This window comes from Rosa chinensis, chromosome 7 (assembly GCF_002994745.2).
Source record: "Rosa chinensis cultivar Old Blush chromosome 7, RchiOBHm-V2, whole genome shotgun sequence".
Lineage (NCBI taxonomy): Eukaryota > Viridiplantae > Streptophyta > Magnoliopsida > Rosales > Rosaceae > Rosa > Rosa chinensis.
The window spans coordinates 27,955,996-27,973,748 of record NC_037094.1 but is presented as its reverse complement, the minus strand read 5'-3'; the positions used below and the strand labels follow the sequence as shown (position 1 = coordinate 27,973,748).

The 17,753-nt window shown below is 37.5% G+C and overlaps 1 protein-coding gene across 5 annotated transcripts; it reads left to right on the top strand.

The window, feature by feature from the left end:
- The first annotated feature begins 11,396 nt into the window (after positions 1-11,396).
- On the top strand, positions 11,397-16,782 carry LOC112177068 (alpha,alpha-trehalose-phosphate synthase [UDP-forming] 5). Of its 5 annotated transcripts, XM_040511017.1 has the most exons (6): positions 11,397-11,588; positions 11,823-11,884; positions 12,031-12,117; positions 12,230-14,294; positions 15,650-15,923; positions 16,150-16,782. In XM_040511017.1, the coding sequence occupies exons 4-6, from the start codon at positions 12,307-12,309 to the stop codon at positions 16,471-16,473; spliced, it is 2,586 nt and encodes an 861-aa protein (XP_040366951.1). In that variant the 5' UTR covers positions 11,397-11,588; positions 11,823-11,884; positions 12,031-12,117; positions 12,230-12,306; the 3' UTR covers positions 16,474-16,782. The 5 variants fall into 5 exon arrangements, with proteins under 5 accessions (XP_040366951.1, XP_024171024.1, XP_024171020.1 ...); XM_024315256.2 differs by lacking the exon at positions 12,031-12,117 and having other exon boundaries at positions 12,233-14,294; XM_024315252.2 differs by lacking the exon at positions 12,031-12,117.
- The last annotated feature ends 971 nt before the right edge of the window (positions 16,783-17,753 follow it).

Below are 17,753 nucleotides of genomic sequence, written 5' to 3'. Positions count from 1 at the left end.
TTTAGGAGTTGTACTCCTTTATTTTTTTCAAAGATGCTCATCATCTTGACATCTCTTGCTACCAAGTGCTTTGGTTTTTCATACCTGATACTAGTCAGACTAGTGGAAGGTTTTAGAAAAATCATGTTTGGTGTGGGATTCTTCTCGGGCTTCCCTAATGGTTTGAATCCATTGGTTTTCTTTGATTTTACTGGAGGCCTTTTCTTATCCTTCAGTATATTTTTCATATAATCCAACATTTCTCGCTGGTCATTGATTTTTCTGCCAACACTTGTTAGCTGTTCTTCTTCCCTTTTAGGAAGTTTTTTGATATAATCTATTTTGTGCTCCAATTTTTCTAATCAGGCGATTATATCTGGTACTTTTTCTAGATGATTTCGATATCTAGATACTTCTTGTATCAAGTTCTGATGTTTCTCATCAGAAAATTTTAGTAGAGAATTCAACTTCTCTAATAATAATTCAGACATTGTCCCTATTGAGGATTCTCCTTTTGAGCTCTTTGCAAGCTCTGATACCAGTGATTTGCGGATCTAACCAATGCTCAAATAGTCAAGAGGTTTTTGTTCCTCTGTAACCATGAATTTTAAATCTTCAATATTTTTCTTGATCTTGTAGATTCTTTTATGTACTAGGAATATTCTATCCCAGTAATCAGGAGTGGCTCGGCTGAGCTTAGCCCTGTAGTCTTTTGCTCTTCTGAGCTTTTCTCGTTCTCCTTCTAACTCTTTTTCAAATTTTCTACAATTTGCAAGTAAATCTAATCTAGACAGAATAATATCTAAATATGCGATTATGGATAATGAAGATTTAACCGCTTACCTTTGAGAACAGAGGATGAAGGTTAGCTGCAATTAACATTTAAATAGATAATTTTAAGATATGGGCCCACCACACTTTATCAAAAATATTTAAATTATTTAAGATAAGAGAGAAGGATGATGGAGACGGGTATTAGTGGGATGAATAGTGAGTGATTTTGAAAAGTAGAGAGAAAAAGTGAAAAGTTTTGTGTGAGTGGGAATGAAAATAAGTTGGTGGGGTGTATGAGAAGTATATTGGTAGATTTGGGGTGTATGAGAATTTTTCCTATCATTTAACTCACTTTTACATTCGTCTTTCACTTAACTCACTGTCGTTAATACTACCATTAGAAGCCCTTAAAATTGAGGGTATATTTGTCTAAGCACAATAAAAATGCATTTCTAACTTGATTTTTTTTAAAGCCAAATGACAAATATTTTTTTTCAAATTATATTTCAATTTAAAAAAAAAATCCTTTTTTATTAGAAATTTCAGAAATAAAAAATTTATAAAAAAAAAATATAATAAATTTAGAATTTTTTTAATTTGAAAATGTATTTTTTAAGTTATTAAAAAAGAAGAAGTATTTTTAAGTGTTTTGATAAATAGACCCTCAATTTTAATGGCCTATAATGGAAAATTTAACGACAGTGAGTTAGGTGTAAAATTAAGTTAAATGTGAGTGAGTTAAGTGATATTTTTGAAATGTCAGTGAATTAAGTATCGAATATGTCAGATTCAAGTCTAATTATATATAAAAACACTTTCATATGTCTCCTTTTAAATGACCTAGCTCTGCTAGGGTTTGGATTTCGGCGTTCCTTCGGGTTCGCCGCTCCTATACCTACTCCATCTTCATGGAGTCTCTCATGGGTTTCGGCCTATTTCTCTATATTCTCGGCGCTTTCCATAGTGGCGGTGGTGGGGTGTTTGTTTTAATTGCTCGAGCAGAGGACTTTAGCAGCGATGGTCAATTCTTGGGGCTTCTGAAGTCTGGGCAATGGAGATGTTGTGGATTGTCGGTGTAGATGGTTGCTGACATAGATCCAGTGAAGGAGGATGTTGTGGGGGGCGCATGGGACAATGGTGGTGTTCTGGCTGTTGTTCACCATGGATGGCTAAAGGTGGTTCGCTGTTCATCTTGGTCTCTACATCGTGGGGGAGCCATCGGTGTGGGATTGAGCTGGCGGTGTTTTTGGCGATGGGAATCGAATGGGAGTCCATTGTTTCTAACCCGAAGCCGACTGTGCATCTGGATCCTGATCTGGGATCCGGGTGGGTTTTGGATTTGGACTGTGATCCACCATCTTTGTTGGGCTATTGGTCAAATGCTAGAATGGCTTGGGGCTCCTGGGCGTTACTGGTATTGGATTCGAGACCCAAATTTATGGTACCTGTTCATGAAAGATCGTCTACCAACATGGCCATGTTTTGACACCTTTGGCCGGCTTCAATGTTTAGGTGGGAGAGTGCCCTCATTCAGGTGCCAAATTGAATTTTGTCAATTTGTGCGTTGGAGTTGCATGGGTAATCAGACCACCGATTACTCAAATCACTACATGGCTGCAATCCGTAGTGTAAAATCAGTGATGCGTTTCGACGTAGTTGCACTTGCATTTTTAATTATTGTTTTTCTAATGCAATGTTCGCATCCTTTTTTCTTTCGTACTTTTTGTTTTTTTCTTAATGTTTTTTGGCATCGTTTCGTTGTAAGTTTCAATTTCAATAAAGGGCTGACCTCATTTTACTAAAAAAAAGTATCGAATATGTCAAAACCCAATAATTATTAGTGATTTCTTGCCTATCATGTAACTATGTAAGCCATCATATGTTTTTATCCCTCATAAAACCACCAAATATGAGAAATATCAATATTTATGTAAATATCACCGCATTTTTATTTTTCATTATTTGTGAAAATGCTACTGCATCCAAACAACTATTGTTATCAATTAAAAAGTTACTACCAACTAACAAAAGAGCTACTGTCAATGAACCGGAAAGTTACTGTTAATTAACAGAAAATCTACTATCATTCTTTAGAAAAAATACTGTCAGTTAGTTGACAATAGCTTTTTAAAGATGGTAGTGACTTTTCTAACGAATGACGATAAATTTTTTGAAAATTGACATTGGCTTTTCGGTTTGTCAATAGTAGTTTTTTGGTTATTCGACAATTACTTTTTTTCTTCATTTGAAGTAGTTTTTTGTTCATTGACAATAGCTTTTCAATTAATGATAGTAGCTGTTTTGAGTTTAGGGTTAATTTCATTTTACCTCCTTGACATTTACACATTAAATCCGTTATGTCCTCGCATTTCTAGTTTCATCATAGTTCGATTGGGTTGTTGTTGATGATAGCATTTTATATCTAGGATGAATGGAAAAAAGGTGGTTCTAGTTAGACCTCCACATTTACTATTTAGATCTCCTTTTCAATATTTCTCCCTTAATCTTCTAGTTTTGTCCCTTTATATTTTATTTGATTATTGTCGACCTCCACACCACTTCTTTGAGTTCTGGCTATATCATGCGATTACATTTGCTGCCTTAGCTACATCCTTAATTATACCCTATTGTTTAATCATTTGGAGGAAGGAATTATAGTACTATATTCCAAGACTCCAAGCTTAGATATTTAATTCATTCTTTGGGTATGAAGTTCAACGGGAGTATGACTTTTCCGAAACTCAATTGCAATGGACTAGGCCTGCGATCGATTCAGATCCTGTTAAAATTACAAGGAACCGTCACCGAAACTATGTCAAAGAAATCGGTTCGGGTTTGAGGTGAAAATTCCCAAAACCGTTGTAGAACCGAACCGAGTTCAATCGGTTCGGTTGTTGCCATTTTCCAGTTCCGTCTATTCACGTCTTTAAGAGGCTGAGAATCGAGTCAATCTACGTTGTCGGGGGCGGCGTTATCTATATCTCTTCGACGAACCTTGTGTCTCAGTAGGGGCCTGTGATAGAGGTGTCTTGGACTAAGACGCGGATGAAGCTACTGCATCAGTGGCAGAGAGAGATGGCAATGACATAGCCATGTCGATCTGAGAGTGGAAGATTCAGAGAGAGAGAGAGAGAGTGTGTGTGTGTGTGTTTTGGAGAGGAGAAGAAGAGAGAACTGGGATAGGTGAGGAAGAAGATAGAATTAAAATAGGTGAGGGATACTGAGATGGGCTAGGATTTGAGGGTTTAATTGGGGATGAAGAACTGATCCGGATTTCTGGGTTTGAGAGATGAGTTTGACTGTTTGAGATGGGATGTGAGAGAGAGAGAGAGAGAGAGAGAGAGAGAGAGAGAGAGAGAGAGAGAGAGAGAGAGAGAGAGAGAGAGAGAGAGAGAGCTAACTTTTGGGGTTTTGGTCGGAGGAATGAGAAACAAAAATGGGCCCATTGTTTTTATTTTGCTTATAAAATGGTCAAATGATTTCCTATGGCCTAGCTTATTTTAGTAAAATAAGCTCAGTCAAAGTACCAATTATACAATGACACCTGTATTTCGGTTCTCAAAAATTTTAAAACACAAGCACCGGAACCGAACCGGGGGTGCAGCATGATGGAACCGAACCGAAAAATAGTAATGTCAAAATGCGTGAGAACAGAACCGAACCGGATTTTTTGGTGCAGTTCGGTGCGGATCCGCCGGTTTTCCGGTTCCAAGTCCCAGGCCTACAATGGACTAATGACTAATTGTCTAAATGAAGAGAATTCCTTGAATTTGAATGGTGGCATAGATAAAGAGAAAAACTTGGACTAGATCACACACCTTAATAAGAAGCTTGGTTCTTAGAGCTGAAACTTTCAGGAACGGTGCAAACGCAAGGGGAGAGTTATTGTAACATCCCGTATTTTCATTTACCCGTTTACTAGTCATTTGGACGATAAACGACAACTGCTCTTACTTTTTACCCTAATTCGGTATTTTAGTGGCCCTAAAAGTTGACTTTTTGATCGGGCCAAAATTTGAGAAAGTTTTCTTCATGAAAGTTGTAGAGGGCGTTAAACCGAGCGCGTGCATATGTGGTACGTAAAAATCGGAGTTCGTATGCGAAAGTTATTAGAGAAAAGGTAAAGTTACTATTTATGGTAGAAATTGGTATAAATAATGAAAATTTACTGTGGTAGGTTTCCAAATCCGGAAACCCACCTTTGTCTCTCCTCTCCCCTGATCTCTCCCCTTTCCTCTTCGGGTGATTTCTTTCTTCCCTTCGATTCGCCGCCGTCCGGCCATTAACCGGTGGGCAACCGGCCACCACGTGATCGCCTCTTCCTCCTCTTGATGCTAGTGCCCTTGTGTTTCGGCGATTTGGCCTGAAAACCCCGGATCGAAGCTTGGAAGGATACGGTGGCAGTTGACGTTTTCCGGCGATTCCGGCCATTTCCGGCCACCAAACCACTGTCGAAGGTGGGGTTTTTGCCAAGGATCATTTCCCCCATAGCCTTGAGCCGCGATTTGCTGCGTGGAAGGAGAATCGAAGAAAACCCGATCCTAGGGCTTGAAGCTTTTCTGGAAATTTTTCACCGGTTGACTTGGAGCTGTTAAAGGTAAAATTGGATTGTGTTGTGGTTGAGAAAAATGTTGGGTCTGATGAGTAGGTGGCGCTGCCAAAATTTGGTGACCATCGGAGGTGGTGGCCACCGGCGCGTGAGCCCCACGCGCTGCCACTGTGGGTGGCGCGTGGAGGTGCGTAGAGCAGTGTTTTAATTCTGGTTTTTAGCCCATTAAATCCTATAAATTGTGTAGAGCTTGTATGTGAAGTTTGGTAATTTTTGGAGAAACTTGGAATTATTTATGAATTTTGAAGTTTAGGGTTTCGATTATCGAATTACGAGAATCCGACCGTTGGATATCTCTCGGTTCTACCTTGGAACCTTTAAATTAACGAATTGGTATCATTGGTATATTATGGGCTAAATCCGAGGAGAATGGGAGATGAAATTATGAGGAATTGATTTTAGGAATCGTATTAATTTATTGAAGAATTATTCACGGAATATAATTGTGTACAGGACGACGTACCGAGCTATTGCTCGATGACGGAACACGAATGCGTGATTGTCGGATTAGTACTGTGAGTGGACTTTTATTTTTAAAGATTGATGCATGCATATATACTTAATTGTTTCCGAGTTGATTATTTTAATTATCCATTTACTTTTTCGAGCATATGATTATTTTTGGAAATGGATTTGACTATTTGATTATTTGAGGAGTTTATGGCGTGCGGGGTCACGTCATTAGAATGCTCATTTTTTTTTTCCCTCATATTTATTTTTTAATGAGATTTTAGAAAGATTTTCGAAATGTGATTCGATGAAGTTAATACTTATTTATTTATTTATTGACTTCGGTTTTGGCATTGGGAATGCCTTGTTGGTGATTTTGGAAATTGATTTTTGTTCCGGTTTACGAATAATACTATTTCTTCCTATTTATTTTGAATTTGAGATTATCTTGGCGTGTGGGACACGTCATGGGAAATTCTTTTACGAGAGATGGGGAAGCTTTATGTACTTATGGATTTACTTGGTTTTCGGGTTTTCTTTGCCATACTTTGGGTGACTTATCATTGCTAGCATTGATCTTCCGCCTTTGTGGCGAGGTGATGGGATCACCGAAGCCCTCCGCCTTTGTGGCGCTGGTTACTGTCTCTGTGACAGTAATTCTGAAGCCCAGTATCCTATCGCTACACATAGTGTCGTGAGGGTATATTACGGGAGTAATGGGAGTATTTTAGCCTGGGAGGCTATCACCCGAGCCTGAGAAGCTTACTCGTATGGCTATCGTCTTCCCCTACTCATTATACTATTTTCGACTAGCGGGGCTAGTCCGATTTATTTTAGCCAGCGGGGCTGGTTTTATTTCCTTGAGTATCAGAGTTTCAACCTTTTCTTTTAATCGTTTGAGACTAGCGGGGCTAGTCAGTTTTTACAAGCGAAACTCCTCTTATTTTATTTTCATTAATCATTGCATGCATCGGGATTTGTTAAAGATTTAAATGTGGGAAAGTATAAAATTCTCTTTCTTTTCAACTATTTATTTTTGTCCACTCACGCTAACTTTTTTCTGTACTTTCCCCTGGGCCCTTCGGTTTCAAATGCCCAGTTTGCAGGCGAATTAGTTGAGGTCGGGCGTACACGAAATTGAGGCATAGTCAACAGCATGGCTTCCGCATCTACCTTTGAATTAAGTTTTCCTCATATACCTTTCTGTTAGAATTGCTCTGATTACCTATGGGATTTATGTTATTCAAGTTGAGATGTGTGTTTTGTGAAATGGAGGATGAGGTTGATTTGGGGAGCAGGGTGGCTCCATGAGCATAAGGATGATTTGATTGAGAAGTGAAAATGTTTTCTACAGGTTTGGGTAGCCCATTTTAGGGGAAGTTCTGCTAAATTTTTGGTAGAACTTCTTCTAAAGTGGGCCCCATAGGGTCACTTCGGATTTCAGGGTGAAATCTGGGGCGGGTCCTGTCAGTTATCAGTCACACACACACACACACACACACACACACATATATATATATATATATATATATCTCAAATTACTAATCAATAATTAAATTCTAACAACTGGGTCTTGATTATGAATATATACATATATAACAATAGACATATATACCAATAATTTGATAGCTAATAAGAAACCCATGTGAGAGAAAGAGTGAGGGAGAAGAAGATGCAGACTGAATTGGTTGTGGTTTTTCTATATTTTTTGTTATTTAGTTTTCTATAGGGGTAAATTAGGAATTAAATTATTACAAAAATTAGTGGAGGTCCATATAGCAAGTTTGGAAGTCTGAATAAAACTGCCCAAAAAAAAAACACTTACAAGTAATTTTCTATACTATCATTCTAAATTCAAATTGTTTGTGCATTGAAATCGATAGTTGTAGATTATCACTAGGGGTGTGCAAAACACGATACAAACCGGCCAAACCGGTCGAAACCGACCGGTAATATGGTTTGGTTAAGGTTTTTTAGCGTTAAAATATGAAAGCTGGTTCAATATCGAACCAAACCGTTTATGAATTGGCTTGGTTTGGTTTTTCTTTTACTTAAACCGCGAAATCCGAATCGACCGGTATGTATTAAATATAATAGGAAAAAAATTAAAATTATATACATAATATATATATATATATATATATTTGTGGGTAGTTTTTTATAAGTAAGTTCTAAATCTCCAATTATAATTTGATTCTCAAAATGATATACTACCATATTGAATCCTAGACCCAAAGGCTTAAAACCCAAATAAGTGAATCATTTTGAAACCTTTTTTTTTTGACAAAATTTTGAAACTATTTTGGTTTTTGTTCTTTGAATATTAGTTTTGGATTTTGATTCTTAAATTTTTATTATTGAGATTGAGTTTTAGTATTTTACTATGAGTTTTTCGTAAACAAAACATTAATGCTATATAGGTTAAAACCGCCTAACCGACCGAACCAAACCATCTTTAAATGGATTGGGTTGGATCGGATTAAGCTTATTTTTTTCGATGACCGGTTGTCTAAAATGTCTAAACCACTTATTTTGGCATAGAGACGGTTTGGAGTGAAAATCGATCCAATCCAATCCAATCCGCGTGCAGCCCTAATTATCACAGAGTTAGAACTGAAATTAACCATTCAATTCACCCACGTTACATTTTGTTTTTGTTGAAGAAAATGAACTTTTACTGATGAACCAATTCAAAAGGTTACAATATCATGTGGCATTATGTCAAGGATACAACTTGGAGCTTGATTAAACCAAGCTTCTTTCTAGCAGACTCGAAAGCAATATTAATAAGGCTGTCACTGCAGTTCCTAGAGGCATATTTGATCTGGACACACTGCAAGCAACTCATTACAACCTGTATATCGTCAATTACACTGCCTAATTCCGAAAGCTCAGAGTCCCTGTGTGTAATATCATGAACTACATCAAGGCAGGCAGTTTCAATAGTAACCTGTGTCAATTGCATCTTTTGAGTAAGGTCAAGCCGCTCCCATGTGGCTACTAGCTCCACATGCTCGGCAGAACTAACATGTTGGATAAAATGAGCAAATGCAACTATAAACTGACCTTGAAAGCTATGAACAACATGACCACCGATTCCTCCGTGTCAATGTCGGCAGAAAGGCTCCATCAACATTGATTTTTTCTCTATTGTTACCTTCCAGCTGCCATATTTTCTTTGGTTACTGCACTAGCAAAACAATAGGTGAACGAGCCTTTTGAAACTCGTCAACCCAAGCCGTAGAACTGAATAAAAGAGCAGATGCAAGTTGTGATGTATTCTTCCACAATTTGCTATTCCGATTTTTCCATAATGACCAAATAATCATCAGAAGTTTCTCAAATAAATCTGCCTTAAGATGTATAGCCTTCTCCATTACTATTGATGTTTTTTTTTTTTTTCCTGAGAAGAAATACTAGTATTAATGTTAGAAAAAAGAAAGAAATAAAAAAAAAAATTAGCACATTGCTGAGGGGAAATAATAGTATTAATGTTAAAAAACACAGAACCAGGGACCAGCCTAACATATGTATGCTAATCTCACTGGGGCACGGGACCCACTGTGCCCTAACGTGGCTCCACCCCTGTTTTCTAGAAATTTGAAATTTAAATTAGGTAGCAAAAAACTATATACGAAGATGAAAAGGCGGAGCAAATAACAATTCCATTGCAATAGGACTCTTACATAAAAGATGGGCATTGTTTTCAATTCTATACGTGCATGGCAAGCATCCAATCTCTCCTTCGTAGCATTTGGTCAGTGGGCGTTCTCTTATAGGCAGTAGATTATTAGAAGCAGGCCACACGCATATTTGAACCTTTACAGGTACCTTGACTTTCCAAAGCCTCACCCACTGTTCTCTGAAAGGGTCCCCATTGATGTAGTAGCTAGAGCATTACCAAGAACACGTTCTCTAGCCACCCAATATGCAGTTTTCACTGTGAATGAACCTCTTTTTTCTGACTCTGATCAAGCTTATTATGTGTGACGCGTCTGCTTGCTTGATGGGATAGCAAGAACATGTTCAGCTACAACGTTAATAACTAAACACTTAATATGTAAGTAAATAACATGGGTATAATGTATCACCCTGCCAGTTGATAACTAAACAGTTGGAAAAGAAATATGAAAAACAGTAAGTATATATGCCCTACCAAGTAAACCCTACTAGTCGCTAGTGGGACTCTAATCATTCTATTCATTATAAGGGTGACAAGCATATGCCACCAACCAAAGGTCATAATTTGATAGCGATGGAAGTGTTATTTGCACTCTGAAAGTATGGCTTCCCGTGCTTCTAAAGTGGGAGTTGCTTTTGGAGTACATACATCACCTTCCTTGAAAAATGAAAATACATTAGCATTCTAGATGCTAGAGTAATCATATATGTTTTCTGTTTTCAATTCATCATCGAGTAGGTGGCACTAGCATAATTTTGAATACAAATCCATCAAGTTTTAGTTGCGAGTTTCTTCGATTTGGGCATGTCATTCAACAAACGTGTCAAATTTTAATATCCGAAAACCACTATCTAGTTTTCAATATAATGAATGTGATCTAATTTTAAATTTTTTTCCCTCAAGAAAACTAAGCAAAGTACTGTTATACACTGTAAAAATATTGAGCAAGTAAGACACCATTATACGTAATCCTATAACTATTGACTGAGACACATAATAGAGTAAACTAATTAGATATCAATACAAATTTCTGCTACATCATCCATATCATTTTTTTGTACAAGCATGGCCATTTATCGATCACTAGCACAAAATGAAAGTAGGATCCATAAATGGCCCTGATTCCACACAAAAATGCGAAGAGCACATGATTCAGTATTGTATCTATGCTTGGGTATTGTTGATCATGATTGTACTGATCCTTCTAGTGCCCGGGTTTCAGTTTTTATATCATTCTCCTAATTTCTTACATGAATTTGACTAAAAATACAGACATGGAAAGACTCCCAGCTAAATTGAGTTTCGAATTCACAATCATTTTGAATTCGTTGATTTTTTTTCTTCAGTTTATTAAATTTGAATCTTGTTAATATTTATTTATCATCCAACAACTAATCATCCTTAAATTGAATTTAAGACCTTTTATTTACAAGAAAGAATTTAAGTGAGTAGACCAAATTAATCCTACACACCGTTTAATCCTGGGACTACATTGTAGGCCATCCTAACTATAATATACGATGTAGAGTATATCAAACTGAAACTTAATGCTGTAGTGTGTGTATGATTGCTCTATACCTTATTCACTTCTACTCTCCTGAGCTAACTTTCCTTCCTGTACATATTGAAAACTTGAGTTATGAGTTATGTTATGTAGTGACCCGTTTTTCTTCTGGTTTGATAGTTAAGTAGTGACAGTGACCCATAAATATCAAAACAAGTTAACCATGGTTCAGAAATCAAGTGGCCCAAAAAAGAAGAGAAAAAACAAAAGAAGTTGGTGCGGGCTGTTCTATGTTCATCATAGCACCGCTCAATTCACTGACCCAAAATACAGTGAGAGAGAGTAAGCATCCAATTCTTTGTATAAAGACATCCCATTTGTTTTGTTGTCGAGCTTAAACAGAAAATAGCGGTCACAGAGAACCCACAATGACACCAACCTTCACCTAGAAAAAAAAAAATATTTGTAAAGATGGAATTAAAGTAAAAGGAGGAATCTTTTTTGCAAATGCCACTGTCACACTGACATTAGTAGAAATATAGAATCTTTGGTGGCTCAGCTTGCACCGTCGCTCATGTATGACTTCTGGGGTGAGTTTTCATTCTTTTTCTCTACTGAAATGATTGTTTAAAGCTTCTTTTTCATGGTCAGTTATTCTCTTCTTCCTGTTGCATGCCACTCTTTGCTACTTTTACTGCTCTTCACTTTCCACTTGTGTGATGCTCTGCATCTTTTGATATTCACTTCCTTTTGGTTTTTTGTGAAATGGAAGATGAGTTGAATATGCATTCTGATTTCTTAAGCTACTTTGATGGATTTTCCAGTGTAGATTGATTATTCTCAAGATTCTGGGTTTTCTGGGTTGCTCTATGACTGGAGTCTGGAGGTAACTATTTGCATGTTATATGTAATTTTTTTTTGTTCAGATTTAGTTTCTGGGTAAATCCAAAATCTGTTGTTTGATTCCTGATGTTACTGCTGTTTGTTCAAATCAGTGTTTGAGTGTAAGATCTTAGTAGTTTTCTTTTGTAGTTCATCAAGTGTTGTTTCTTTTGTTGAGAGAAGAGCTAAAGGATTATCCTAGTGAAGTTTCAATCTAATAATTGCTCTGCTTTTAATGTGAGTTTAGACTTTTAGAACAAAACCTTTGTCAGTAAAGTTTGTGTTGAGATTTCAAGTATTCTTGCATTTATGTGCTGTCGTTATAATTAGACATGGCATTTCTTTGTAGAAGTTGTTGACTGGGAGGAATCAACAAAGTTCTCTTTCAACTCCAAGTAAACCAAGAGTTTGTAATTCGTCCTCCCAATGGTTTCGAGATCTTATTCCAACTTACTTGACCTTACTTCTGGTGATTCCCTGACTTTTGGCCGTGAGAAGAAGAGGTTCCCGCGAGTTGCTACTGTTGCGGGAGTATTGTCTGAGCTAGATGATGATACCAGTAACAATAGTGTTGGCTCTGATGCTCCTTCGTCCGTTTCTCAAGACCGGATGATCATAGTAGGGAATCAGCTTCCACTTCGGGCGCATAGAAGCGATGATGGGGAATGGTGCTTTAGCTGGGATGAGGATTCACTACTCTTGCAACTCAAAGATGGCCTTGGAGAAGATGTAGAAGTTATCTATATTGGTTGTCTAAAAGAAGAAATCGACCCGAGTGAGCAAGAGGATGTAGCCCAAACTTTGCTTGATACTTTTAAATGTGTCCCTGCATTTATCCCTCCGAACCTTTTCAGTAAATTTTATCATGGCTTCTGTAAGCAGCATTTGTGGCCTTTGTTTCACTACATGCTTCCTCTATCACCGGATCTCGGTGGCAGGTTTGATCGATCTCTGTGGCAAGCTTATGTTTCTGTGAACAAGATATTTGCAGATAAAGTGATGGAAGTTATTAACCCGGATGAAGATTTTGTGTGGGTTCATGACTACCATTTGATGGTTTTGCCAACATTCTTGAGGAAGAGGTTTAATAGGTTGAAGCTTGGATTCTTTCTCCATAGTCCATTTCCTTCGTCTGAGATATACAGAACACTTCCAGTAAGGGATGAGCTTCTAAGAGCACTTCTAAATTCTGATCTCATTGGCTTTCATACTTTTGATTATGCTAGGCACTTCCTTTCTTGTTGTAGTAGAATGCTTGGCCTCTCATATCAATCGAAGAGGGGATACATTGGGCTCGAGTATTATGGCCGCACAGTGAGCATTAAGATTCTTCCTGTTGGGATACATATAGGCCAGCTTCAATCTGTGTTGAATCTGCCAGAGACTGAATCTAAGGTTGCTGAACTGCAAGATCAATTTAGGGGGAAAACTGTTTTGCTTGGGGTTGATGACATGGACATCTTTAAGGGAATTAGCTTGAAACTTTTGGCTATGGAGCAATTGCTTATACAACATCCTGATAAGAGGGGTAAAGTTGTTCTTATTCAAATTGCTAACCCGGCAAGGGGCCGGGGGAAAGATGTCCTGGAGGTCCAGTTAGAAACTGATGCCACAGTGAAGAGGATCAATGAGACATTTGGGAAGCAAGGATATAGTCCAGTGGTCTTGATCGATACCCCACTTCAGTTTTATGAGCGAATTGCTTATTATGCTATTGCAGAGTGTTGTCTTGTTACAGCAGTGAGGGACGGGATGAATCTTATACCCTATGAGTACATAATATGCCGCCAAGGAAATGAGAAGCTGAATGAGACTTTAGGACTAAACCCAACAACCCCAAAGAAAAGCATGCTTGTGGTTTCTGAGTTTATTGGGTGTTCTCCATCACTAAGTGGAGCAATTCGAGTTAACCCATGGAACATTGATGCTGTAGTTGAAGCTATGGATTCTGCTCTTATAATCCCAGAAGGAGAAAAACAGTTGCGGCATGAGAAGCATTATAGGTATGTCAGTACACATGATGTTGCATATTGGGCACGTAGTTTCTTGCAGGATCTTGAAAGGGCATGTAAGGATCACATGAGGAGGAGATGCTGGGGAATTGGTTTTGGTTTAGGGTTCAGGGTAATTGCTTTGGATCCAAATTTCAGAAAGCTTTCAGTTGAGCATATTGTTTCAGCTTACAAGAGGACGAAATGTCGAGCAATTCTCTTGGATTATGATGGCGCTATGATGCTGCCGGGTTCAATTATTACCACACCTAATTCAGAGGCTATTGGAATCTTGAACAATTTATGCAATGACCCGAGGAATGTTGTATTTCTTGTTAGTGGGAAAGACAGGAAGACTTTAACTGAATGGTTCTCTTCTTGTGGGAAGCTTGGGATTGCAGCAGAGCATGGCTTTTTTGTGAGGTATGTGCCTTTTTGTTATTGTGGGTTTTGTTATTATTATTATAACCCATCAATTAAACACATTTTTAGTTTTTGGCAGGGTTTGATAAAGAACATAAATAAACAAAATAAGATATTTCATTTGTTGATGTAGCATACATTTCTGATCTTTTCGTTTATCTTCTGGGTGTCTTGGACTCTTTGCTAATTGCTGATGCTGTTCCACTCACTAATGCATGTGATCTTGATTTGTGGTGTCTCTCTCTTTCTTTGTTTTTTTTTATTTTTTGTAGTATTTTTTTAATTTTTTTAATTTTTATCAATAGTAATTAACTGACACAATGAAGGGAAAGAAGAGTGGCATAAACTAGAGACTTTATGCTCTCCATCTCTTTTTAATTATTAATAAAACAGGAGTATGACTTGTTTTCCCAGTATGCAAACCCTGGAACTTCCTCCTTCTGAGATGAATTACTATTAGGTATAAGCTTTAAAGCATTTAAGATTGAAGTAGTGTTGGACCTGGCTCACTTTAGTTTCAGTAGTGATGGTCAAAGCTTATTCTTTGTATTAGTATTGAATTCTGACAGCTTGTGTCGGCAGTTAGAGATGGATTTATATATAGTAAACAAGAGTCATACATAACATAGAAGGGTGAAAAGGAGCAGTGAAATTAGGATAGTTATGAAATGTGGGTAGTTCTCTGGAACTGGAATAGTCTCTTTCCGGGAGAACTCATTCTATGTGATATCTACACTGCCCTTAGAATGAAAACATGAAAAGTCCTAATAGATGTTGTACTGGATAAAACTAGAATCCATATGGTACAAAAACCAAGACTCTGTAGCCAAATCATACTCATCAAGTCCCCATGCTAAGTTAGTTTGTTTGGGTTGCTATATTCTCTCTCCCAATCAAAGACATTTGCTGCCTTGAATGCTCAAAATGTTCATTGTGTCAATAAAATGCATTGGTACTGCTCCCAAGTCCTAGTACTAAATGGTAGTCCTTGTTGCTTTGGTTAAGTTTAGTAAAGGAGCAACCTCATATCAGCTGCTGGTTTAAGGTTGTTTGGGAATTTTTGCTGTCAATATATCTAGAGATGAGTACTGTTTCATTAGGCTTAACACAGAGGATAGATCCAATCACCTTAATTTTGATAACTTTTCTCTAATGTGATAATTTTATTTTATCATTAATAAATTAAGGGAATGAAGAATGAGGTAGAGCTGCATTTTCTATAAATTAAAGTCATTATCAGCTCCACTACTGTAATTCAATATCTAGTTCTTAGAGTGGGAAATATATCTGAAAATTTCTTTCTTTGGTGGGATGGCTTCTTTGCGTTGACTGTTGAGTTCTATTATTTTTTTCAGGACAAATCATAATGCTGATTGGGAAACGTGCTTCTCTGTTCCTGATTTTGATTGGAAACAGATTGCTGAACCAGTAATGCAGTTATACACTGAAACAACTGATGGTTCTAATATAGAGGCCAAAGAAAGTGCTCTTGTTTGGAATTACCAGTATGCAGATCCAGATTTTGGCTTCTGTCAGGCTAAGGAGCTTCTGGATCACCTGGAAAGTGTTCTTGCCAATGAGCCAGTTTCTGTCAAAAGTGGCCAGCACATTGTAGAAGTTAAACCTCAGGTTAGAGGCTCTTTTTCTCCTGTCAATTTACATGGTCGTTGCCATCCATTTCTAAGATGTGGTCTTCATTAGTGTTTAGCATGATACAATTAAGTAAACTCTTCTTTGAGTGTGTGTGTGTGTGTAAGGCTCTATAGCAGACCTCTAAAATGAGGACTTCATGACGACTAGTGAATTGAGAGGCATACTCCCTTTATTTAAGATTTGTTTGTTGTCTGGTCCGTAGGGTGTCAACAAGGGCTTTGTGGCAGAACGCCTCCTCTTAACAATGAAACAGAAGGCAATGCTCCCAGACTTTGTTCTCTGCATTGGGGATGACAGGTCCGATGAAGACATGTTTGAAGTGATAATGAGTGCAAGGGATTCTCTCTCTCCAGTCTCTGAAGTGTTTGCTTGCACTGTTGGTCGGAAGCCCAGCAAGGCCAAGTACTTCTTGGAAGACACAACTGAGATTGTGAGAATGTTACAGGTCCTTGCTAATGCTTCAGAGCAGGCGGCTAGAAGTGCCCCACAACCTTCTCAGCGAGTGGTTACTGTAGAAAGTAAATAGATTATTCATTGTCTCTCCCTCTCTTCCAAACCTCCGACAAGCATGGGTTTCTTTATTAAAGATATTCAGATACTGGTCAATTTGGAGTTTTGGTTGGGTTGAGATCGATGGTTTGAAAGTATTAATCTTTCTTGTCCATCAGATACAAAAATATTTTATTGTGCCAAGTTGTTGCAAAGCTTATGTTAGTGAGATTGTGAGAGTAGCTAAATTGTTAACTGTTAACAGTCTTGCTGGTGTTTACAGGGTGTGTATATGATTTTTGTTTTTTGTGTTATTTGGTGCTATTTTGATCAAGTCCCATATGTACCAGCTTCTTTGTCAGTTGAGTGTTCCAAGTAGTTCCTGATTTCATAATCCGTTTCTCTGAAAAGATGACCCAATTTTATCTGTTTCAACACTATGCATGTCTCGATAATCCATGTCTGCCGACGATTAAAATGTGAAACAAGTTCCATATAAAAATCGGCGACTTTTGTAAGATGAAAGATTGAATGGACGTGGGGATCTGGAAAATCGGCGACTTTGTAAAGCTAGATATGAACGTACTACTTCCCTTCGTACTTCATGCACTTTCAATTATTCTAACACAGAAAACCAGAACTCTCTAATAAAACTTTATGTTTTCACAGGGAAGCCATCGAAGGCTTTCCACAAATAAAGATTTGGCCGTAGAAATATCAAATTGTATCCAAGAAACAGGGGTGAGAGGGATACAAAAAAGTAATAAGAGGCACACAGACCAATTAATCGTATCAGTCGGATTCTTAAATTTGGAATGAAAAGAGGAATAATGCTTGCTAGCACGGGACACAGAATAAGACCATTTAGATCAGAATAGCATTATTGACACGTTTGAATCGCCAAATGTTCGGGAGTTCCTCTATTCAATCATTTTCCTTCTTCTTATTGTTGGATATTTAGTTTGTACGCATCTTCTCTTTGTTTCTCAAGCTTATAGTGAGTTATAGACATAATTCTAAAGGATCAAATCTTTAATGATTCCATCATACATAATTGAGGTGCGAAAACTTCTGGATAGGTATCCTCCATCTGAATTGAATTCTTTTTGGTTAAAGAATATCTTTCTAATTGTTGTTGAACAATTAGGAGATTATCTAGAAGAAACACGGGTTCTGCTTCTGGCGGCAACAAGCTATGGGTTGGTGGTCTCGCTTATGGGGTCAAATCAATATGTTCAAAGAAAAAATATTTGAATATAAATCTCACCAATATCATCGATTTATACTAATATACCAAATGCCAATAATCAAATAGCT